General features: G+C 41.2%; 1 protein-coding gene across 1 annotated transcript in view; it reads right to left on the bottom strand.

Annotated features, from left to right (window-relative positions):
- The window catches only part of CR1 (complement C3b/C4b receptor 1 (Knops blood group)), a 188,008-nt gene that overhangs the window by 33,329 nt on the left and 128,483 nt on the right, over nt 1-26,196 (bottom strand). The window contains 8 exon segments of the mRNA XM_045983377.1: nt 404-503; nt 1,121-1,300; nt 3,487-3,714; nt 5,679-5,764; nt 6,974-7,076; nt 7,183-7,359; nt 8,038-8,436; nt 25,128-25,213. Of these exon segments, the coding sequence (XP_045839333.1) occupies nt 404-503; nt 1,121-1,300; nt 3,487-3,714; nt 5,679-5,764; nt 6,974-7,076; nt 7,183-7,359; nt 8,038-8,436; nt 25,128-25,213 (1,359 nt within the window).

Below are 26,196 nucleotides of genomic sequence, written 5' to 3'. Positions count from 1 at the left end.
ATTGAGACTTCCTCTCCAACCCCAACTTCAAGGTCCTCCAACTCAGCTATATACTTGCTGATCTTAGTTAAGAAGGTTGCATGCAAGGTTCAGCTAGCAGTTCTCTTTTTACTCATTTAGCAGGCCAGTCCTTTTTATCCAGTGAATATCTTACCAGGTTCCACATTACTACATTTAGCAGGACCCTAGTGCCCTCCCCTCATTAACATACAAATACAGGTTGCTACTTCTTTTCTATCTCCTTTCCTCATATCCCAGTGCTCAAGCTACCATCTCTATCCAGAAGTTCTTACTGCTAACTTTCTGAAGTGCAGGTGATAGTCTAGTTTGCCTTGTCAGACTAGGTCAGAGATAGTATTGTTGTTCTGGAACTTACATCCTAGGGATAGTGCTCTCAACTCACCCTTCATTACAAGAATAATGAACTGTTGATCCAAACTGGGTATCTGTGTTTATATGCACCGCGCCATTAAAGGGTTCTGGTGGAGCTCCACATGATTTTCCTGCAGGAAAGAAGCAGAATTTGGGGCTAGGTGTAGAGTTCAAGCTGGTTTTTAAGATTCAGCCTGGAGTGTAGCATACTGAACAGCCTATACACATCCGATTGCTCCATAGAATTGACCATTTGAGGAAATTGGCCATACACGCTCAGAATCAAGCAGCTACAGAGCACTGCTTTTTAAAAGACTACTCCTGAATCTCCCAATAAAAGTCACTGATGGATAAAGAATTGTTTTCTTATCCCATCAGCCTGGATCAAAGGCCTTGAAATTTGGGATTTCACCTCCATCTGGGTTAACCAAGCACCATTCACTGTGACCTACATAATTTTCTTTGGCGTCCCTATTTCATTCATTTCTGGGTTTTAGCCATCAAAGATCAACACCAGTGAATGGAAATTTCCCCTGGACTTCCTTTTGTGAGAGGCATTCCTGTGACATGAACATGGAGTCAAGGCACAGACTCCAGGCCATAAGAAAGGCTGACTGACAAAGTCTACCCTCCATTTAAATGCCTTGGGCAAATCTTGATATCTTGCCTACAAAATTTGAACAAATTAAATTAGATCCCACAGATGCTTTGACATGCATGAATTGGCTCCCAGGATGGTATTACTCACGTCTACAGATACCTTCAGCACTCGACCAGACCAAGTGCTCTAAGCAGGTGATAGAAAACATAGCCTCAAAATACCCAGGGGAACATTCGTAATTCAAAGATGTCCCAATTGGAAACTCGGACTCATCAGTGAGGACTGTAGGCTTGGCAAACAGAAACTCTTCTGGGGCTTTACAGTAACCTGGAGAGCAAAACCACAGGAAAACCACAGTGAGCAGAGTGATTTCCAGCCTACCTCCTCATTCTTTCCAGTGAAGCTGGTAGATGGGCTCAGAGAAGAAGACTTACAATAATGGCAAAACGTTTTCTTCCCCTTCAAGTTACATTAGCATGGGGCTTTCCAATAGCATCTACTCATCAGGAAATTTTTTACTACTAGGAAGACTATTCACCTTTCTGCTCTTGTTTCACCAAAGCAAGAATTTTAGCTAATGGTTTCATGTGTCAGGCCTATCAGACTGCCTCTGTGTAAGGTTAACCATTCATATCCTCATCTCTTGGTGTTAATATACTCATGTATATCAACACATATTTTACCTTCTCTCTCCATTTATTCCTCCCTACCTCATTCTCAGGGTGCCCACCACAAGCAGCCTCTCTGGCTCTAAATAGCAATCACTAGTTGTAGTGGGTTGAATGATGTTCCCCCAGAAGGTACATCCATCCAGAACCTCACCACGGAAACTTACATGGAATAAGGGTCTTTTCAGCTATATTTAAAGTAACACTCTCAAAATGAAATTATGTTTTTGAAAGGTATTTAAAAATTGTTTACTTCCTTGATATATTCTATTTAAAATCAATTGATATTTACAATGCTACTGCTTTTGGCATAAATATTTGTATAGATTTCCTTTTCTTTCCATGGATTGCTTTTGCTTAATGTTTTATAAGGAGCTTTCAATAGTGTGATGGGGAGAATAAAATTCCTAAGGAAAAAAAGAGAAAAAAAAAGGTTAAGATCATCCTGGATTACCAGGGTGAACCCTAAACCCAGTAATGGGTGGTGCCTGTAAGAGAAGGAGAGGGACATTTGAGACACAGAGACATGGGGAGAAGGCCACATGAAGACAGAGACAGGGATTGGAATGATGTGTCTATAAGCCAAGGAATGCCAGGAGCCACCAGGAGCTGAGAAAAGCAAAGAAGGATTCTCCTCTAGAGTCCTGGGAGGGAGTGGAGACCTGCTAATACCTTAATTTCAGACTTCTAGCCCCCAGATCTGTGAAAGAGGACATTTCTGTTGTCTTAAGCCATTTAGTTTGTGGTAATTTGTATGGAAGCCCTAGGGAACTACTCACCACTCTTCTCATTCTGATGCTAAGCCAGATATTTAAGAACAAGGACAAAACAGACTAAGCCATTGAGCAGCTTTGTCTAAGCTGCTATGTCTTCTTAATGAGAGGGTAGATCTCCTGCTGCATATTTTGAATAGAGTCTGTTACATTCAACTATCTCCCTTTTGGAGGCAACTGCTTCTCTTTGTCCATTCAACAGGCATGGCTGGTGGCCTAGGCAATTTCATTTGAGGAAATCTCCCTGGATTCTGATATAACCATCCAGCTGGAAGGGGAGGGACACCAAAGAAGGGTTAAATGCCTTTTATCATGCGTTGCCTTTTCTTATTGGCATGCTTTTCTCTCTCATGAGGTATTCCACATCTGGTGCCATATCCCCAGTGTACTCCCACTTCCATCCTCCGAAGGCCTACAGTCAGGACTCAAGAACCAGGTAACCTCCAGTCTTTAGGAAGAAAAAGCCTCTTTCTCTTTTGTACTCTTCCTTGAGCTTATTTTCCTTGCTTCTAACTCTCACAATGGAAAAGTTCAAGGACAAAGTTTAAGTTGGGGCTCAGAAGCCAGCTGACAAATGGGCATACTTTGATTTGAGTCAGGGTCTTAAGCTACCAAGGATGCGTCTTTTTGGTTACTTAGCCTGTTCAGCATAGAACTGCTAAAGCCTTAGCTAAATACTCTCCATATTGCCAGTTTGATTCTTTGCATGCCCCTGAACTTGCGGCAGTGTGTATCAGTTATCCTGGCATTGGTTAGTGTTCACAGCCAGTTATTCTCATGTCCTCTCCAAAGAATATGTATTTCTTCTTGATTTATACACGGTGCTTACTGCCTTCCCCTCAACCTTATTTCTCTCCTCTTACCCCACTGGGTCACCACTACACCAGCAAGAAGAGTTATTCACATCTCAATATTCAAACACGGCTTGGAGTCATCTGTTTTAGCTATGTATGCAACTCTGACCCTTTCACTTATGACAATGTTGAACCCACAAGCAAACACCGTATCTCATGGAACGGTCAATGATCTTGGTCAGATGTTCCGAATCTATTCGAGGTACCTGGGTACTAACCTGCAGGACCAGCAAGTTCGCAGCGAGGGGCAGGGCCGCTCCAAATCCCTTTCCCTTCATCGTCACTTGTGCAACGGAGGGTGCTCTTCCCAACGAGGTTGAAGGTCATCCCTCTGGCTGGGTGGCGGTCACACATGTAAGTTATTTCCATTCCATAGGGAACATCTCCCTGAGAAGGTCCATTGTGCTGCCCATTAAGGATAGAGGGAGGATTTGGACAAAAGATTTCTGGAAAAAACCCAAGTGCTCTAAGTTACATCAAAATGTTTATATTTTAATCTGAGTTAATTCCACAATTATGGGATGCTGTGACTGTTGACCATTAAATAATTAACTCTCAAGGAGAGTATGAACCACAAAGTAAGTATATAAGGTCTCTGTTGAGATGCTTCTAAATGAAAGTACACTGAAAGCAAAGCCCAGAAGGGACCTAATCATCCTGAATTCCTGGGAGAGTGAAGACTTTTGAATGACTGAGAGCTTGTTCTTTTAAAATAGACAAAAATCTTCTTAACCCCATTGAGAAGAAAATCATCCATTTAATAAGAAAATTATCTATTAATTCTACAGGACTTTTTTGAGGACCTACTCTGTATCAAGTACTATTTTAAGTACAAGGTAGAGAAAATCTCTTTTGACATCAAGGATCTTCACACCAGAGAAATCTTTCAAGATATATTATACATTTACTATTTGCCTATAACTGATTTAATCTCTTCCTGATGACTTGGGGTGGCTGTACTCAAAACCAAACAGATGGTTATAGTAATGCCATCACAATGAGTGAATCATCTCAGTGTTCCTATGCATGGATCCAGAAGATGCAGAAATGTAATGGCTTTTGAGATATTTATTGGTTTTTACAGGGTTTTTTTTTCCCTCATCGAAGAAATGCACATTTCTTCTTTTAAGTGAAACTCTCTGGAGATACTCCTTCCCCTTTCTGGTTTCATCTGTATTTGGGAAGAGGATACTGCAATTTGAAAGAATTATGAATAATCAAAAGGTGGAATGTTTACACTCTAGTAAGTGATTTTTGGTGTATCTGGGTTCGTGGAAGTATTTTTTCTTTCTTTCCCTCATGCTTCTTAACTATATTCCAGGAAAGTTAAGATTTTCAAACAGCTGATCTCCAGATATGAAGGATGTAATTATTGAGTTTCATTACATAAATCAATGCAAAATTTCCAAACACTTTTAGAGCAAAATATTCCTTTGAAAACCCTCTATTATAAACAGGTATTTTTCAATAGCCATGATCAGAAGATGAAGCAACATCCTGTTTGATTTCATGAAGAAATACATGGGCAGACTGAATATATTAGTAGTGTCTCTGTATTTAACACATTATATTTCTTCCCCTTAAAAACAAGTATAAACAACAGGAAAGCAAGGTCCAAGTCTGTCTCATTTACAGGTGTATTCCCAATGTCTAATTTATTGCATTACCCTATTTTTTCATAATAACACTTGGTATTACTTGAAGTAGTCTATGTGTTTGCTTGTCATTATTTTTAAAGATTTAGTTATTTCAAGGTGGATGGGGAGAGAGAAAGGGCAAACACAGGAAAGGCAGAGGAAGAAGGAAAGAGACTGAAGCTGACTGAGCTCAGCTCTGAGCCTGATGTGGGGCTTGATCCCATGACCAGAACCAAAACCAACTCTCAACTCTCTCAACTGACCTTGCTACCCAGGCACCCCTCTTTGTTATTTTTTGGTCTTTCCTCTACACAAGAATATAAACACCATGAAAGCAGGGTGCTAGGCTGTTTTGTTTATAAGTGTTTTCCCAGTGTCTAGAAGGCTGGGTGGCACATACCAGATGCTCAAAAAAATTTGTCTAAAGAATGAGGCTAGGAATGAATGCTGATCGAGGCAAGGATACAAAAACCATTGTTTCGACAGGAAACATGCTTCAGGCTCTAAATCTCCCTCCTTCTATGAAGATTTCTCTCCATTTGTAGCACACATTATGCTTATACACACTTACAGGATGATCCCCCAAACATGTGACGCTCAGATCTATTTCCCCCAGAGACAGCCTTGCAGCAAAGAAAGATGTCGATCCAAAGTGACGATCAACAAAGGGGCAAATATTAGGTAATTTTATAGGCAAGACACATTAAAGGAACAAACCAGCAAAGAAAACCAGGAGGGAGGTGCCGACCTGAACAGGCATTCCTTGTACTCACGTTCACACACAGGAGCACTGTCATTCCAAAGGCTTTCCATCTCAACCAAGACGCAGTAACTAGCAGAACTGCCCTTTAGGTGGAACCTGAGGAACGGAAGGAGCAGTGGTGGGGTGAGCGCACCGTTTCTCCCTCCCCTTCCGCTGAAATACAGTTTAGTGCCTGAGATAAACCCCAGGTGAAAAAGCCCAGCTCATCAGCTTTCTCAGCTGCCAGAGGCTCTGAAATCAAAACAATTGCAGGATTGCGGTTTCCAGTGAGGACAGAGCAGTGACAATGGTCTCTGGTTGTCAACCACCGGGGGGTCATCTGTCCATCCTGCCCTCTGACAGCTCCCTGTCTTTCTCTGTCAGCAACTCTGTTCTCTAGGGCACACCGTAGCACTCTCCCCTCCTGGTGCTCAGGAGGAAGACAACTCCTGATTCAATTGGTAAATCAGAGAAGGTGAGGAAAGGGAGCAGAGGCTGCTGGTTTGGGCCCACACGTTCGGGATGTTCCAGAATGACACCTTTGGCATATCCCCATTATGGATGAGTTAATGCAAATTTATCTGGGAAAGGATGGAAAAGGTGAGAAGAGAGGGTTCTTGGAGAGCAGTGGCTGCCTGCATTGCCTCCAGGGCTTTGTTGGGACAGATATTTGCTGCCTGCCAAGGGATCCTCGGAATATATGGAGGACAGCTGCTCTGTCGTCCATGCTTTTTACCCGGCAGTGCTGTTGGAACATAACACCAAGGTCGTTAAGATTCCCGTAGAGAGTTCACGACATTACTGCAAACATGAGCGTAGGTCTTCATACCCCTGTGATACAGCCTAACACTAATTAGCTGACATAAAACTCGACGGAAAACGATTCCTATTGATGCTTTGTTCCTATTCCAAATTCCACTATTGGCTGGTTTAAATTTTTCTTGAACCAATCCCTGCATATTACTTGTAAATAACTTTCTTTGACATCCCAACCGTTTTATAAACAACCACTATGCAATATTTATCCTTTCATGCCTACAAGTTACTTTTCATTCATACACGTAGTGTTTCACCTAAATATCCAAGATTTCTTGTTACACTTCTGCTCTTCTGTGTATGTACTGTATTTCCTTTTCAAGCACCTGTGGTTGCTTGGTTCCATCTGGTTCCCACCATACTTTGCAATCACTATTTCAGGTATCAGTCCTTTCTGGTACTTCTTTGCCATTAGGCAGCTTGCTCTTTGGGTAGACCCCCATTGGCCCCGGTGTGAGCATAGCAGCATCGAGTCCTGAGTGCCCCGTCTCTCTGCCAGGTCATACTCACCCCTCATCACAAACGAAGGACACTTTCGCCCCAAGCTGGAAATTCAGTGGTAGGAGCACACGGCCATTAGGGAGTTGGTCCCGGAAGTCTGCACATGATTTCACTAGGATAACAACAGCAACAACAAGAACAAGAAAAAACAGAAGTGAGATGGTCACTTCACTGAGGACGGAAAAGACTGATCTGCAAGGAGAGGACAGTGTAGGCACCTGTACATCTTGGGGCTGCTGGGCTCCAGTCTCCCTGGGGTGTACAGCGCAGAGATGCTGCCCCTTGGAGATCATAGCCGGGCTCGCAGCTGTAGGACACTTCCTGCCCCGGGGAGAAATTGGCCTGGTTTTCTGCACTGTGCCTTCCATGCAGGATTTCTGGAGGCAGCTGGCATACTGTGGAAAGACCAGGTGCGAAGGACCAGTCAGTGATGGAGAAACGTCTTTTACTACATTCTAAACCTCCGAGGAGTCCCAGGTTATCATTAAAGGGGAGCTCAGATGTAACAGAGGGAATCAAGTGATGCTCCTGCCCCCTCCTTTTGCCGTTCTGTAAAATCAGACAATGAAGGGATGTGCCCAAAGGACTCACACCTAGTAAGAGGCCGATCACTGGAGCTGAGTTCTTCCTGGCACAAGGTCAAATGCATGACCAGGCCCCTGAGGCTGCTTTCTCCAGTGCTGGCCAGTCTACATGGAATTACTAGCCCTGTCATAAAGGAGAGCTGTGAAGGGTAGATGAGATAAGGCATTTAAAGTGCTTAGTGCACAGCTGAGTAGAAAGTGCACCTCAGCCTTCAGGATATCGGGGAGATACTGGAGCTTGTATTTTGCTCTGAGGATGCTCAATATGAGAGTCCCAAAGGTCTCCTTCCTCGATTGATGAAGCTCCTGCTTTCCAAGTGAAGGCACATATACATTAAGTGTGCACGCGCACACACACACACACAGAGTTTCATAATTTCATGCTTCGTCTGCACACATCGTTCCTCCCATGCATCCTTCTCCCAGAATGAGCACTGATCTCCTGATCTCCCTGCACCCCATGCCCTTCAAAGCCTCAGTCAGACTCACCTCGAGAGCAGCTTGGCAACTCTGGCCCCCATTTGTTTTGGGCTTGGCATTGCACGCTGGAGGGTCCTTTCATGACAAAGCCGGGCTCGCAGATAAACCTCACGGTTTCATGTAAGGAAAATAAGGTCTTGTTCTCAGATACCCTCACTGCATTGTCAATGTCTGGAGGTGTGCACTTATTAGGTCTGATGCACTGAGGCGGAGGGCCGCTCCATATGCCAGCGCGACTGTCTCTGCTGGTGCAATATATCGACGGGTTGCCCACAAGCTCAAACTGCTTTTTCCCTCTCTGTCCGGGATGGCAGCGATAGGTCACCACGGTTCCATAGGGAAAATCTTCTCTGTAGAGGTTAACGACATTTCCGTTGGCAATGGCTGGGGGTGGCCCACAAAGAATCGCTGAGAAAAGAGATGGCAACTTAAATAATAGTGGATCAAATAGCTCGTCAGAAATGCAATGAGTAGAACTAGTTTTGCACTTGTTATGGTTTTTAATCTTTGTTAACATGGAGATACATTTCTACAAGATGGTGATTGTGGTGGGCATAATAGCATGCCTTCTGTCTTTCCTACTTATACCATTTCCTATGAGCATATGCGTTTTTTAAAACAATCCACGTTCCTTTCATTTTAGATAGCTCTTTGATATATTATCACACCATAGTGTACACAGGTTTCCCGTACTCTTTTCCGTTTGCCTTCTTCATTTCCATTTTGTTATTAGCTCAGGAGAGCGTTCCAAAAAATAAAAAGACCCTTGCTGAAAGAAAAATGGAAGGGAGAGAAACAACACAGATACACCAGTGTAGGAAGTAGAATTCCAAATATTTGCAAATATGTAAGAAAATTACATGAAAGTGTAGACTAATGTAATGTGAAACGTTTTGAACCTGTAAATGATATGAATGGAAATAGAAATGACCAATATTCATTCAAGAAAATTGAAAAGCTAGAATGGACAAGGAAATTTGTCAGAATAGAGAAATATTTTCCATAAATGCTCTATCAAGTTGCTTTCAGGTAATACACACCTCCAAATGTAATTTCAAATGTTTCATGAGGTGTAAAAGATAGAAATTTGTCAAATCATTTTTTTCAAGCTGAGGTTTGATATCACAACATGATTCTCCTATAGACGTGATCGTATATTAGTCCACAAAACATTCTGAATACATTTGAAAAAACAGTTGGAGGACATAGTACATTGTATTACTGAAATGCTATATAACTAGAACTAAGTAATTTATCCCAAATTCCAAAACACATGAAATTATAACATTTCTTAGGATTCCTGGGTGCCCTAGCCGTTTAAGTGTCCAATTCTTGGTTTCTATTTGGGTTATGATCTCTGGGGGCTCTTAGGATTGATTGAACCTGGCATTGTGAGTTGTGCTCTGTGCTCAGCTGAGAGTCTTTTTGAGGATTCTCCCTCTACCCCTCCCTCTCCCCAACTGGCTCTCTCTCTCTCTCTCTCTCTCTCTCTTTAAAATATCAATTGATCAATCTTTACAAAAGTACATAAAAATAAAAATTCCCAAGGAGGCTTCTCCTTCTGGTAAGGGGAATCTTAATTAATTCAAATAAAAAATCAGTCTACTTCCAGTTCCTCCCCCCAAGAAAGACTATAGCTGCTGGATACGTGATAAAATGTATCTGTGAATGTGTCAGAAATCTAATAAACTAGGGCCGCATTACTGGACCATGATGTGATAGGAGACAAAAATCCAGGCGGGAGTCAAGCATGTAGCCTGCTTTCCTGCTGAAAGGTGAGCTGAAACAGGAGGGGGCGTCGGAGTGGGGAGTAGACCTGTGATCCTCTCATGGAGTCAAGGGAAAAAACTGGAGTCCAGGTCTTGCCCTGTGGAAGCCATGGTAACAGCTTTGGAGGAGTCCTGGGACCTCTAAGCCATAGGTCCTGGGACTCAAGATTACTGCAGTTCTGCAAGTACTCTAGTACTCTAGTACTCAAGTACTCTATCAAAAAATAACAAAATAACAGGGTCTGAGCTGAATGAAAGCGGCGCCAGATTGCTCGTGTACCCAGGTTTCTGAAGAAATAAAAACAAGGATCCTTTCAGAAGAAGGTTTGTCATCTAAGAGCTTGAATTCATTTCTACAGAAAGGTTTTCCAATGTAATTCCTGACATACAATCAAGGATCACCAGGTACTCAAAGAGAGAAAATCCCATGAAGAAGAGGCAGCAGACTCACTGACAATAGAAACGGAACCGTTAGGACCCCAGATACTGGAGTTCTTACTCACAGATTGGAAATACTTATGTTTGTCTCTTTGAGGACAATGTATACCCACTTATAATGTCACCTGATTTAGGGTAGTATACTATTGCCCTGTGATCTATGGGAACCGGTTTTTCTTTTTTCTTTCTTTCTTTTCTTTTTTTTTTTTTTTTAAAGATTTTACTTATTTATTTGGCAGACAGATCACAAGTACGCAGAGAGGCAGGCAGAGAGAGACAGGAGGAAGCAGGTTCCCCACGGAGCAGAGAGCCCGATGCGGGGCTCGATCCCAGGACCCCAGGATCATGACCTGAGCCAAAGGCAGAGGCTTTAAACCACTGAGCCACCCAGGTGGCCCTGGAAACAGTCTTTCTTAAATGGTTTTTAAAATAAATGCTATTATAGCAACAATGTCCACAATGGCCAAACTATAGAAAGAGCTGAGGTGTCCATAGACAGATGAATGGAGAAAAAAGATGTGGTATTAGGCAGAGGAAAATAAGTCAATCAGAGAAAGACAATTATGGTATGGTTTCACTCATATATGGAATATAAGAAACAGCACGGAGTATCATAAAGGAAGGGAGGGAAACTGAATGGGAAGAAATCAGAGAGGGAGACAAACCATGAGAGTCTCAACTCTAGGAAACAAACCAAAGGTTGCCATTTTGTTTTTGTTTTTGTTTTTGCAGGTGTCATTTTATTTCTCATAATGTTCAAAGGGCCAACATAATTAGCTTTTGATGTAGTGTTCAACGAATCATTAGTTGTGTATAACACCTAGTGTTCATCGCAGTACATGTGCTCCTTAACAAACATCACCTGGTTACCCGATCACCCCACCGCCTACTTCTGTAACCCTCAGTTTGTTTTGCAGAGTCCAGAGTCTCTCATGGTTTGTCTCCCTCGCTGATTTCTTCCCATTCACTTCTCCCTACATCCCCAATGGTCCTCCATGCTATTCCTTATGTTCCACATATGAATGAAATCATATGATAATTGTCCTTCTCAGTTTGATTTATTTCACTTACCATAATCTCTTCCAGTTCTATCCATGATGATGCCAATGGTAGCTATTCATCCTTTCTTTTAAAGGCTGAGTAATAATCCACTGTATATTTGTACCACATCCTCTTTATCCCATTCATCATTTGAAGAACAACTTGGCTCCTCCCACAGTTTGGCTATTGTGGATATTACTGCTATGAACACTGGGCGTTTTATGCAACAGATGAATTATTGAACTCTACTTCCAAAATTAGTGCTGTACTATATGTTGGCTAATTGAACTTAAATTTTTAAAAAATGATATTAGATGAATTGCCTATCCATTAGGAAAAACAAGGAAACAAAATGAGCAAACCAATTCCTTGACCAGACTCTACACCATACAAAAAATTAATTTGAGATGAATCACAGACTTAACTTGAAAGATAAAATGATGGGCACAGTTTTCTTATGGAGAACACAGAAAGTAGTGGCCAGAAAGGATAGACACAGTAAGTCTTATTAAAGGACACTAGTAAAGTGCACATTTTCTATCATCAAGAAACATCATAAGAAAGCAAAGGATGAGTTTTAGCCTGAAGAAAATATGTGTGTTAGGCTTTATTGGAAAATCTGAGATTGGATAAGGAATTCCTCAAAGCAGTAAAGAGATACACAAACTAGCAAGATTGGAAGACAGTTCTGAACAGGCACTACACAAAGATATGAAAGGTGCTCAGCATCCTCAGTCTTTTGGAAAATGCAAATGAAAGCAGCAGTGAGCCACCAGCACAGCTAAAATTTACACACGTGATAAATACCAGGTTGGCAGAGATATGGAACAGCTGGACTTTTCATATGCCTCTGGTGCAAGAGTAAATCTGTCCACTCACTGTGTAAAATCTTTGGGCAGGATCTATTAAGACTGACCACGTTCATACCCAACAATTCCACTTATAGGAATGTCAACACTGTTTACATAGAACATGGAAACGTTTTATCCAGCTGTGCATACATGTGAACATTTGAATATTTCCATGTGGGTATATGTGTACATTTATTGCCTATGCACAGGCATAAAATACTACTGACATATAAACAGCTGAGTTTACAAATTGTTAAGTTCACTCAATGAAATATAATACAATGAAAAAGATCCAGTTAATCTTACATGCAACAATGTGAATAAATCTCCTACACATATCATTAACAGAAGCTGGACATAAAAGAGTACATGCTTTTTGATTCCTTTAATGTAAAATTCAAGCAGAGCCAAAATTAAGCTTTGGTGATAGAAGCCCAATAAATGGTCACTTTGGGAAGATAGTAACTGAGAAAAGGCATAGGGGAGGCTTGTGAGGTGGTAAAATGGACTAAATCTTCTCTGAATGCTGTTTACATGCTGGTGTTCACTTAGGAAAGAGTCATTGAAGTGAATGATTGATATTGTGTACTATATTATGTGTATATGTATACATAGATGTACATATCTATCTATGTATATATATATAAAGTCTATGGGGTATGAATATATATATACACACACACACACACACACACACATACTTGTAGTCTACAGTGTATGAAAAATGTGCTGGAAAAAAGACTTCCCAACAGCATTAACTCCAGGAGATATGGCTTTATGGGTGAATTTTTTTTCAGATATCTATGGAAGAAATAATGCTAGTATTACCTAAACTCTTATAGGGAAACAAATATATGGAAAACTATCAGCTGGCTTTATAAGACCATCATAAGTTTGATATCAAAAGCTCCTAAGGTCGGTTGGACATCCACCTTTGGTTCGGGTTATGATCCCAGGACCCTGGGATCGAGCCCTGTGTTGGGTTCCCTGCTCAGTGAGGAGTCTGCATTCTCCCTCTCCTGGTCCCTCTGCTTATGTTCTCGTGCTCTCTCTCTCTCTCCCTCTCTCTCTGTCAAATAGATAAAGAAAATCTTAAAAGAGAAAAAAAAAAAAAACAAAAACAAACCCTCATAAGTGTTTTTCCAGGGAAAAATACTATAGTCTAATCTCTCTAAAAATCAATAGGAATGGAATGATAAAAGTGTTCTAGAATTAGAGGTGCTGGTCTCACAACCGCATGAATATAGTAAAAATCATTAAATTTATACTTTAAAAGAGTAACTCTTATGATACATAAATTATATCTGAAAAACATCTAAAATATATTATGGGGGCACCTGGGTGGCTCAGTGGGTTAAAAGCTCTGTCTTCGACTCAGGTCATGATTTCAGGGTCCTGGGATCGAGCCCTGCATGGGGCTCTCTGCTCAGCAGGGAGCCTGCTTCCTCCTCTCCCTCTGCCTGCCTCTCTGCCTAGTTGTGATTTCTCTCAGTCAAATAAATAAAATATTTAAAAAAATAAATAAAACATATTGCGTATATTGCACAACATAAAAGAATTATAAAATCTTTTGACCAAGTCGTTTTATTCCAAGAAGGTAAGATTAGAATTCAAAATCATCTTGCTTTTCAAAAAGTAATGAAAACGGGGGGAGGAGTCAAGATGGCGGAGAAGTAGCAGCCTGAGACTACATCAGGTAGCAGGAGATCAGCTCGATAGCTTATCTAAACATTGCAAACACCTACAAATCCAACGGGAGAGCGAAGAGAAGAAGAACAGCAACTCTAGAAACAGAAAATCAACCACTTTCTGAAAGGTAGGACTGGCGGAGAAGTGAATCTAAAACGACGGGAAGATAGACCGCGGGGGGAGGGGCCGGCTCCCGGCAAGCGGCGGAGGAACGGAGCACAAAATCAGGACTTTTAAAAGTATGTTCCACTGAGGGACATTGCTCCAGGGGCTAAACCGGGGTGAAGCCCACGCGGGGCCAGCGTGGCCCCAGGCCCCGCAGGGTCCCAGAAGGATCGGGGGTGTCGGAGTGTCGCAGAGCTCGCAGCTATTAGAACGGAGAAGCCGGCTGCCAAGACAGAGCCGAGGACTGAACTCTCAGCTCGGGGTTACCTTGAACTGGTCGCAGGCTGGGTGAGCTCGGAGCGCGGCTAGAGGCTGGGGATACGGGAGTGATTGGGTGCTGTCCTCTGGGGGCGCACTGAGGAGTGGGGCCCCAGGCTCTCGGCTCCTCCGGGCTGGAGACTGGGAGGCCGCCATTTTCATTCCCGTCCTCCGGAACTCTACGGAAAGCGTTCAGGGAACAGAAGCTCCCAAAAGCGAACCCGAGCCGATTACTTAGTCCGGCCGCCAGTAAGGGCGGTGCAATCCCGCCTCGGGCAAAGACACTTGAGAGTCACTACAACAGGCCCCTCCCCCAGAAGATCAACAAAATATCCAGCCAGGACGAATTTCATCTATCAAGGAGAAAGCAGATTCAATTCCTAAGACAACAGAGCAATTCCAGAGGAGGAGAAAGCAAAGCACGGAACTCATGGCTTTCTCCCCATGATTCTTTAGTCTTGCGGCTACTTCAATTTTTTTTTCTTTTTTCAATTTTTTTTTCTTTTTTCAATTTTTTTTTCTTTTTTCTTTTTTCTTCTTCTGCTAAATTTTTAAAAACTTTTACCCTTTTCTTTTTTAACATTTTTTGACTAGTTCATCTAAATATATATATTTTTTCTTTCTTTTTTGTATTTTTTTATTTGTTTTATTTTTTAAATTTTTTTCTTTCTTTTTTTTTTTTCTTTTTTTTTCAGAAGCTGTTTTATCCCCTTTCTCCCCCCCACAATTTGGGGTCTCTTCTCATTTGGTTACAGCGCATTTTTCCGGGGTCTTTGCCACACTTTTAGTAGTTTATTTGCTCCTTCATATCCTCTTATCTGGACAAAATGACAAGGCGGAAAAAATCACCACAAACAAAAGAACAAGAGACAGTACCGAAGGCTAGGGACCTAATCAACACAGACATGGGTAATATGTCAGATCAAGAGTTCAGAATGACGATTCTGAACATTCTAGCCGGGCTCGAAAAAGGCATGGAAGATATTAGAGAAACCCTCTCTGGAGATATTAAAGCCCTTTCTGGAGAAATTAAAGAACTAAAATCTAACCAAGTTGAAATCAAAAAAGCTATTAATGAGGTGCAATCAAAAATGGAGGCTCTCACTGCTAGGATAAATGAGGCAGAAGAAAGAATTAGTGATATAGAAGACCAAATGACAGAGAATAAGGAAGCCGAGCAAAAGAGGGACAAACAGCTACTGGACCATGAGGGGAGAATTCGAGAGATAAGTGACACCATAAGACGAAACAACATTAGAATAATTGGGATTCCAGAAGAAGAAGAAACAGAGAGGGGAGCAGAAGTTCTATTGGAGAGAATCATTGGAGATAATTTCCCTAATATGGCAAAGGGAACAAGCATCAAAATCCAGGAGATGCAGAGAACCCCCCTCAAAGTCAACAAGAATAGGTCCACACCCCGTCACCTAATAGTAAAATTTACAAGTCTTAGTGACAAAGAGAAAATCCTGAAAGCAGCCCGAGAAAAGAAGTCTGTAACATACAATGGTAAAAATATTAGATTGGCGGCAGACTTATCCACAGAGACCTGGCAGGCCAGAAAGAGCTGGCATGATATATTCAGAGCACTCAACGAGAAAAACATGCAGCCAAGAATACTCTATCCAGCTAGGCTATCATTGAAAATAGAAGGAGAGATCAAAAGCTTCCAGGACAAACAAAAACTGAAAGAATTTGCAAACACCAAACCAGCTCTACAGGAAATATTGAAAGGGGTCCTCTAAGCAAAGAGAGAGCCTAAAAGTAGTAGATCAGAAAGGTACAGAGACAATATACAGTAACAGTCACCTTACAGGCTAATAATGGCACTAAATTCATATCTCTCAATAGTTACCCTGAATGTTCATGGGCTAAATGCCCCAATCAAAAGACACAGGGTATCAGAATGGATAAAAAAACAAAACCCATCAGTATGTTGCCTACAAGAAACTCATTTTAGATGCGAAGACACCTCCAGATTTAAAGTGAGGGGGTGGAAAACAATTTACCATGCTAATGGGCATCAGAAGAAAGCTGGAGTGGCAATCCTTATATCAGATCAATTAGATTTTAAGCCAAAGACTATAATAAGAGATGAGGAAGGACACTATATCCTACTCAAAGGGTCTGTCCAACAAGAAGATCTAACAATTTTAAATATCTATGCCCCTAACGTGGGAGCAGCCAACTATATCAACCAATTAATAACAAAATCAAAGAAACACATCAATAATAATACAATAATATTAGGGGACTTGAACACTCCCCTCACTGAAATGGACAGATCATCCAAGCAAAAGATCAACAAGGAAATAAAGGCCTTAAATGACACACTGGACCAGATGGACATCACAGATATATTCAGAACATTTCATCCCAAAGCAACAGAATACACATTCTTCTCTAGTGCACATGGAACCTTCTCCAGAATAGATCACATCCTGGGTCACAAATCAGGTCTCAACCGGTATCAAAAGATTGGGATCGTTCCCTGCATATTTTCAGACCACAATGCTCTGAAGCTAGAACTCAATCACAAGAGGAAAGCTGGAAAGAACCCAAATACATGGAGACTAAACAGCATCCTTCTAAAGAATGAATGGGTTAACCAGGAAATTAAAGAAGAATTGAAAAAATTCATGGAAACAAATGATAATGAAAACACAACAGTTCAAAATCTGTGGGACACAGCAAAGGCAGTCCTGAGAGGAAAATATATAGCGGTACAAGCCTTTCTCAAGAAACAAGAAAGGTCTCAAGTACACAACCTAACCCTACACGTAAAGGAGCTGGAGAAAGAACAAGAAAGAAACCCTAAACCCAGCAGGAGAAGAGAAATCATAAAGATCAGAGCAGAAATCAATGAAATAGAAACCAAAAAAACAATAGAAAAAATCAATGAAACTAGGAGCTGGTTCTTTGAAAGAATCAATAAGATTGATAAACCCCTGGCCAGACTCATCAAAAAGAAAAGAGAAAGGACCCAAATCAATAAAATCATGAATGAAAGAGGAGAGATCACAACTAACACCAAAGAAATACAGACAATTATAAGAACATACTATGAGCAACTTTACGCCAACAAATTGGACAATCTGGAAGAAATGGATGCATTCCTAGAGACATATAAACTACCACAACTGAACCAGGAAGAAATAGAAAACCTGAACAGGCCCATAACCAGTAAGGAGATTGAAACAGTCATCAAAAATCTCCAAACAAACAAAAGCCCAGGGCCAGACGGCTTCCCAGGGGAATTCTACCAAACATTTAAAGAAGAACTCATTCCTATTCTCCTGAAACTGTTCCAAAAAATAGAAATGGAAGGAAAACTTCCAAACTCATTTTATGAGGCCAGCATCACCTTGATCCCAAAACCAGACAAGGATCCCACCAAAAAAGAGAACTACAGACCAATATCCTTGATGAACACAGACGCAAAAATTCTCGCCAAAATACTAGCCAATAGGATTCAACAGTACATTAAAAGGATTATTCACCACGATCAAGTGGGATTTATTCCAGGGCTGCAGGGTTGGTTCAACATCCGCAAATCAATCAATGTGATAGAACACATTAATAAAAGAAAGAACAAGAGCCATATGATACTCTCAATAGATGCTGAAAAAGCATTTGACAAAGTACAGCATCCCTTCCTGATCAAAACTCTTCAAAGTGTAGGGATAGAGGGCACATACCTCAATATTATCAAAGCCATGTATGAAAAACCCACCGCAAATATCATTCTCAATGGAGAAAAACTGAAAGCTTTTCCGTTAAGGTCAGGAACACGGCAGGGATGTCCATTATCACCACTGCTATTCAACATAGTACTAGAAGTCCTACCCTCAGCAATCAGACAACAAAAAGAAATTAAAGGCATCCAAATTGGTAAAGAAGAAGTCAAACTATCACTCTTCGCAGATGATATGATACTATATGTGGAAAACCCAAAAGACTCCACTCCAAAACTGCTAGAACTTGTTCAGGAATTCAGTAAAGTGTCAGGATATAAAATCAATGCACAGAAATCAGTTGCATTTCTGTACACCAACAACAAGACTGAAGAAAGAGAAATTAAGGAGTCAATCCCATTTACAATTGTACCCAAAACTATAAGATACCTAGGAATAAACCTAACCAAAGAGACTAAGAATCTATACACAGAAAATTATAAAGTACTCATGAAAGAAATTGAGGAAGACACAAAGAAATGGAAAAATGTTCCATGCTCCTGGATTGGAAGAATAAATATTGTGAAAATGTCTATGCTACCTAAAGCAATCTACACATTTAATGCAATCCCTATCAAAATACCATCCATTTTTTTCAAAGAAATGGAACAAATAATCCTAAAATTTATATGGAACCAGAAAAGACCTCGAATAGCCAAAGGAATATTGAAGAACAAAGCCAAAGTTGGTGGCATTACAATTCCGGACTTCAAGCTCTATTACAAAGCTGTGATCATCAAGACAGCATGGTACTGGCACAAAAACAGACACATAGATCAGTGGAACAGAATAGAGAGCCCAGAAATCGACCCTCAACTCTATGGTCAACTAATCTTCGACAAAGCAGGAAAGAATGTCCAATGGAAAAAAGACAGCCTCTTCAATAAATGGTGCTGGGAAAATTGGACAGCCACATGCAGAAAAATGAAATTGGACCACTTCCTTACACCACACACAAAAATAGACTCCAAATGGATGAAGGACTTCAATGTGAGAAAGGAATCCATCAAAATCCTTGAGGAGAATGCAGGCAGCAACCTCTTCGACCTCAGCCGTAGCAACATCTTCCTAGGAACAACGGCAAAGGCAAGGGAAGCAAGGGCAAAAATGAACTGTTGGGATTTCATCAAGATCAAAAGCTTTTGCACAGCAAAGGAAACAGTTAACAAAACCAAAAGACAACTGACAGAATGGGAGAAGATATTTGCAAACGACATATCAGATAAAGGGCTAGTATCCAAAATCTATAAGGAACTTAGCAAACTCAACACCCAAAGAACAAACAATCCAATCAAGAAATGGGCAGAGGACATGAACAGACATTTCTGCAAAGAAGACATCCAGATGGCCAACAGACACATGAAAAAGTGCTCCACGTCACTCGCCATCAGGGAAATACAAATCAAAACCACAATGAGATATCACCTCACACCAGTCAGAATGGCTAAAATGAACAAGTCAGGAAATGACAGATGCTGGAGAGGATGTGGAGAAAGGGGAACCCTCCTCCACTGTTGGTGGGAATGCAAGCTGGTGCAACCACTCTGGAAAACAGCATGGAGGTTCCTCAAAATGTTGAAAATAGAACTACCCTATGACCCAGCAATTGCACTACTGGGTATTTACCCTAAAGATACAAACATAGTGATCCGAAGGGGCACGTGTACCCGAATGTTTATAGCAGCAATGTCTACAATAGCCAGACTATGGAAAGAACCTAGATGTCCATCAACAGATGAATGGATAAAGAAGATGTGGTATATATACACAATGGAATACTATGCAGCCATCAAAAGAAATGAAATCTTGCCATTTGCGACGACGTGGATGGAACTAGAGCGTATCATGCTTAGTGAAATAAGTCAATCGGAGAAAGACAACTATCATATGATCTCCCTGATATGAGGACATGGAGAAGCAACATGGGGGGGGTAGGAGATAGGAGAAGAATAAATGAAACAAGATGGGATTGGGAGGGAGACAAACCATAAATGACTCTTAATCTCACAAAACAAACTGGGGGTTGCTGCGGGGAGGTGGGATTGGGGGAGGGGGAGCGAACCATAAGAGACTATGGACTCTGAAAAACAACCTGAGGGTTTTGAAGGGTCAGGGGTGGGAGGTTGGGGCAACCTGAGGGTTTTGAAGGGTCAAGGGTGGGAGGTTGGGGGAACAGGTGGTGGGTAATGGAGAGGGCACGTTTTGCATGGAGCACTGGGTGTTGTGCAAAAAGAATGAATACTGTTACGCTGAAGGAAGACTTGCTCTTGAACGTCCACTGCTCTGCAGTGCTCATGGCCACTCAATCTGCATAAAACATTTACTAGTGTGAACAAAAAAAAAAAAAAAAAAAAAAAGTAATGAAAACATTCCCACCAACAGTGTAAGAGGGTTCACCTTTCTCCACATGCTCTCCAACATTTGTTGTTTCTTGCCTTGTCAAGTTTGACCGTTCTGACTGGTGTAAGGTGGTATCTCAATGTGGTTTTCATTTGAATTGCCCTGATGGCCAATGATGTTGAACAGTTTTTTCATGCATCTGTTAGGCATTTGTATGTCTTCTCTGGAGAAGTGTCTGTTCATGTCTCCTCCCATTTTTTGATTTGGTTATTTGTTTTTTGGGTTTGAGTTTGAGAAGTTCTTTATAGATCTTGGATATCAGCCCTTTATCTGTAATGTCCTTTGCAAATATCTTCTCCCATTCTGTGGGCTGCCTCTTAGTTTTGTTGACCATTTCCTTTGCTGTGCAGAAGCTTCTTATCTTGATGAAGTCCCAAAAGTTCATTTTTGTTTTTCTTTTTTCCCCTTGCCTTTGGAGACGCGTTTTGAAAGAAGTTGACAAAGTTGTCGAAGAGGTTACTGCCTATGTTCTCCTCTAGGATTTTGGATTCCTGTCTCACACTGAGGTCTTTCATCCATTTTGAGTTTATCTTTGTGTATGGTGTAAGAGAATGGTTGAGTTACACTCTTGGTGGGAAAGCATGCAGGCATAGCCACTTTGGAAAACAGTATGGAGCTTCCTCAAAAAACTAAAAATAGAGCTACCCTATGATTCAGAAATTGCACTACTGGGTATTTACCCCAAAGATACAGATGTAGTGAAAAGAAGGGGCACAAGCACCCCAATGTTCCTAGGAGCAATGTCCACAATAGTCAAAAACTGGAAGGAGCCGAGATGCCCTTCAACAGATGAGTGGATAAAGATGTGATTCATATACAGAATGGAGTATTATTCAGCCATCAGAAATGATGAATATTGCATCGACATGGATGGAACTGGAGGGGATTATGCTAAGTGAAATCAGTCCAGCAGAGAAACACAATTGTTATACGGTTTCACTTATTTGTGGAACATAAGGACTAGCATGGAGGACATTAGGAGAAGGAAGGGAAAACTGAAGGGGAGGAGAATCAGAGGGTCAGATGAACCATGAGAGACGATGGACTCTGGGGAACAAACTGAGGGTTTCAGAGGGAAGGAGGTGAGGGGCATGAGTTTAGGCTGGTGACGGGTATTAAGGTGGGCATGTATCGAAATGAACACAGGTGTTACATGCAAACAATGAATCATGGAACACTACATAAAAACTAATGAAGTATGTATGGTGACTAACATAACATAAAAAGAAGTCATGAAAACAATTGATTCCATTAAGAGAGTAATGGAGAAACAATATGATTATTTCCAGATGTGTAGCCAAAGTGCTTAATAAACTTCAACATGACTTAATGACAAAAAATTCTTAGCCATGAAGAATATTAGGGAATTTCCTTTCCCTGAAAATGGGGATCTACAAAAAGCCCATAGTAAATACTACATTAATGGTGAAATATTTCAAACTTTCCCTTTGAGATGGGGAGCAAGAGCAGGATACCCTGTATCCCCAACAATGTCAAATATTTTAGTGGTGGTCCTAGCCAGTATATAAAAGAAATCGGGAGGGAGTGGAAGGAAGGGAGGCAGGGAGAGGAGGAGGGAAGGAAGGAAGAAAAGAGTTTGTTGGTTGGTTACTTCTAAGTGCACTGAAGACTTTAACAGAAAGAAAATGCTTTAAATTCCTGCTCAGGGTCTACCTCTGAATGCTTCTATTATCTGCCCTTGATGAAACTTGCAGTATGTAGCTACAGAGCCCAGATTTCTGAAGAACAAATCCAACATCTAATCCTGTGGCTGGATTCCAAGGTAAATTGACTTCAACTAACAGGCTCTCTTATGTTAAAGTCTGAGCATTGATTGGGAAAAGGAGGACTCTAAGAATTGAGATGGAGAGGGATGTCTGGGTAGCTTAGTTGTTAAATGTCTGCCTTTGGCTCAGGTTAGAATTCCAGGGTCCTGGGATGGAGCCCTGCATGGGGCTGTTTGCTGGGCAGGAAGCCTGCTTCTCCCTGTCCCACTCCCCCTGCCTGCTTGTGTTCTGTCTCTTACTGTCCCTCTCTCTGTCAAAAAAGAAATAAAATGTTAAAAATATAAATAAAATTTGAGATGGAGATACATGGGTAGAGTCTAAGCATGCTGAATACCTTGTACCTGGAAATTCTGCTGAGCCTCCTTTGCTAGAAGCAGCAGCCTCTCCTCCCCTGTGTGAGGAGGTGAGCCTCCCTTTGTCCAAAGAACGTGTAATGACCCGTCCTGAGTAGCTGCCCTGGTAGGGTTGCCAGAAGAACACGGATGTCCAGTTAGATCTGAATTTCAGACAAAACAATGAAAGCTAGTTCTAAATATAAGTATATCCCAAATATTGCAAGACACATATTTAGAATACAAAAATATGTGTTGCTGTGCTGAAATTCAAGTTTAACTGGCTATCTTGTATTTTTGTTTACTAAATCTGGCAACTCCAATTTCAGGGACTGCTGCTCTTCCTCAGGACCTACCCTTAATACTTCGCCATAATTGTGGTTCTTTAATCTGATTTAAGCCCTGAGAGACCTGGAAGTGGAGTTGCGGTGGCAGCTGGGGGGGGGGGAAAGAGGGGAGTACCAATTAGGACCTGCAAGAAGGTACCCCCCAAAAGAAAAAGAATTAAGATTGTGAATTCACTGTGTTAGAGGGTGACCTACACTAAATGAAGCTGAAATACAGGGCCTTTCTTAGTGTAGTCCTGAGGAAGAAATCCTATGGCTTAGGGATTTAGGAATGCCAGAGTGGGCTAGGTGAACTCCTTAACTATGTGCATGGCGGGTGGGGTGTTCAAAAAGAGACCTTTTTCCTTTCACCCAAGGCTTTGAGAAATACATTCCTGGGGAATTTTCCATATTCTTGGCAGACTCTCTGATGGCTATTCTCTGTAGGCTGGGAATGACATTGGTGACAATTGGGAGCTTTGTTATTGATCTGGGTTTCCTGGATTCAGGGAGACCAAAGGACCTCAGGCTGGCAGGAGCCAAGTGGCAGCACTTACTAGCCAGAGGCAACTGAAACAGAGATCAGAGTGACTTGCCTGCAGAGGTCTTTGTCCCTGGCTAATTGTTGTAGATCCCCTAAAACTGAAATAGATGAAGAATACAGTTACGTATTACTTGATGGCTACAAGCAGAAAAAAATCTACCTCTGTTTGAATCACTGAAAAAAAATTATGGTTATTCATCAACCATTTCCCAGACTTGGGAGCCTATAGACAGACTCAGAGAAGCTCAAACGAATAGAAGATAGGATCTTCTTCTTCTTCTTTTTGTTTTTTCTGTAAAAAAATTTTTTATTTTAATCATTATCTTGAGAAAGCATGCTGCTACACGGCCAGAACATATACCGAAATTTCGTCCCACCTTCACCAAGGAGGCTTGAAGCCATTCACCAAAGATTAGCTATAAGAAAGGTTAGAGAATTAGAAATAAAGATGAAAATCTAGGAATAGATATAGGTGTATTACCTTTAAATAAAGAGATCTAGCCAGAGTACCGTTTTGTCATCTGATTTTTTTCACATAAAAGCATATAACTTACATATTTATATATCACTGTATCTCCATGACATCATGTTTCTTTGTTCTTTTGTTTTTCTTATTTTTATTTTTTTTTTTATTTTTTTATTTATTTTTTTTTTAAAGATTTTATTTATTTATTTGACAGAGAGAGATCACAAGTAGGCAGAGAGGCAGGCAGAGAGAGAGGAGGAAGCAGGCTCCCCACGGAGCAGAGAGCCTGATGCGGGGCTCGATCCCAGGACCCTGAGATCATGACCTGAGCCAAAGGCAGCGGCTTAATCCACTGAGCCACCCAGGCGCCCCTGTTTTTCTTATTTTTAGCTGAATAACATTCCAGTGTATGGATGTAGTTCCTCTTCTTCCTCTTCCTCTTCTCCTCCTCCTCCTCCCCTCTTCATCTCTTTCTCCTTCTTCATCCTCCTCCTCCTACTCTTCTTCTCCTCCTCCTTCTTTTTCATCTTCATCTTCTTCCTCCTCTAGCTCCTCCTCTTCTTTTGTAAGTAGGCTCCAAGCAACTGTGGAGTCCAGCATAGGGCTCAAATGCACAACCTTGAGATCAAGACCTCAGCTGAGACCAAAAGCCAGATATTTAACAGACTGAGTCACCCAAGTGCCCCTAGATGTATCTCTTCTAATTCTGCGTGGCTCGATATCATGTTTCTTAGGGAATTCTCAATAGTCATTTTTAACATGACTCTTCCTTCCTGTACTTTCCAATCCATAGCTGGAACCATTTTGGTTACCTTGACATTTTTGCTATTATAATGAATGAAGCAATGAGAAGTGTATAGTGAATTCCTAGGAAAAATCTGTATTTATTTCCCAAGTATAAATTCTAAGAAATGGGTCAAAATCGATGTCCATTTTGAGGCTTATAGCACATCGTGCTTCTCAAGAGGTTTTGTGGAACTCCACTTGTGTGTGAGTGTTGATTCATCCACAGATTCACCAGCCTTGGAGAGCATCGCTTTAGAAAAATCTTGACCAATTTGCCAAGCAGAATGATTGTTATACTGGGGGTGGCACAATCAACATCATTCTGAATTAACTGAAGGAAAACTAAGGTTTGAAGGCTTTTATGCATTTAGTCCCCAGATTCAGAAAAGGCACAAGATATGGGAAACATAAGGAAACAGTTGCCAGAAACCCCATAGGTTAAGATTTGTGTAACTTTAGGGGGAAACTTAGACTCTATTGGAAAAGGTAATAGCAAGGACTATTTCAACTCACTCTCACAGAAAGGTGGATCGTCATCCCAGGTGACAGTCTTGCCTGAGATGATGCATGCAATAGAGGTCTTACCATTAAGTCGGTATCTAGAGGGAAAGAAGAATGGATGTTATTTTCCCTGTTCATTTTCCTACTGAAATGGCTACTTACAAGAGAGTGTAATCCTGGAGAATTCAGAAGGACAATTTCCACTTGTCATAGTATATGACATGGTATATACTATGTATATGTATATACATGTACATATCTGTACACATATACTACATAGACATAGTATATGACATAGTACATATATCACAATTTGTGATAGTACACTCTCACTTTCCCAAATTTTACATCTTATTCGGATGTGTAAGCTAAATGGGTTCTCCGCCCTTAATTACTTTGGGCTACATTTTAATTTAAGCCTAACATGTTTTTTTTTTTAAAGATTTTATTTATTTATTTGACACACAGAGAGAGATCACAAGTAGGCAGAGAGGCAGGCAGAGAGAGAGAGAGGAGGAAGCAGGCCTCCAGCTGAGCAGAGAGCCCGATGCGGGGCTCGATCCCAGGACCCTGAGATCATGACCTGAGCCGAAGGCAGTGGCTTAACCCACTGAGCCACCCAGGCGCCCCAAGCCTAACATGTTTAAGATTCTTCAAAATAGAAGCAAAGGAAATCCAAGCAGAACAAAACAAGTTGAATACAGATTTCCTATGTAAAATGTTAAAGGCAGCAATTCTCACTTAGTATGCCACAAACTGTTCAAAATGTGCCATAAGGCTTGGAAAATGTAAATTTCTCCCATGGATAGTGTCTTGCAAAACTGTAGTAAAATATTAAAACCAGGATTCTGACATAGGTATGATCACCAATTTTATTCAGACTTCCTGAGTTTTGTTTGTACTAATTTGTGGGAATGTGAGTGTGCTTACAAGTATTCAGTTTTTATACAGACTATATTTAAGAGCAGTTCTGGGTTCATGGTAATATTGGCCAGAGGATACAGGGGATTTCCCATATACGCCCTTTCCCTACACATGCATACCTTCCCACATTATCCACATCCCCCACCAGACTGGTACA

Source organism: Meles meles, chromosome 17, assembly GCF_922984935.1.
Source record: "Meles meles chromosome 17, mMelMel3.1 paternal haplotype, whole genome shotgun sequence".
NCBI lineage: Eukaryota > Metazoa > Chordata > Mammalia > Carnivora > Mustelidae > Meles > Meles meles.
Note: the sequence above shows the minus strand (reverse complement) of the source record. Positions and strands in the feature narration are given on the sequence as shown.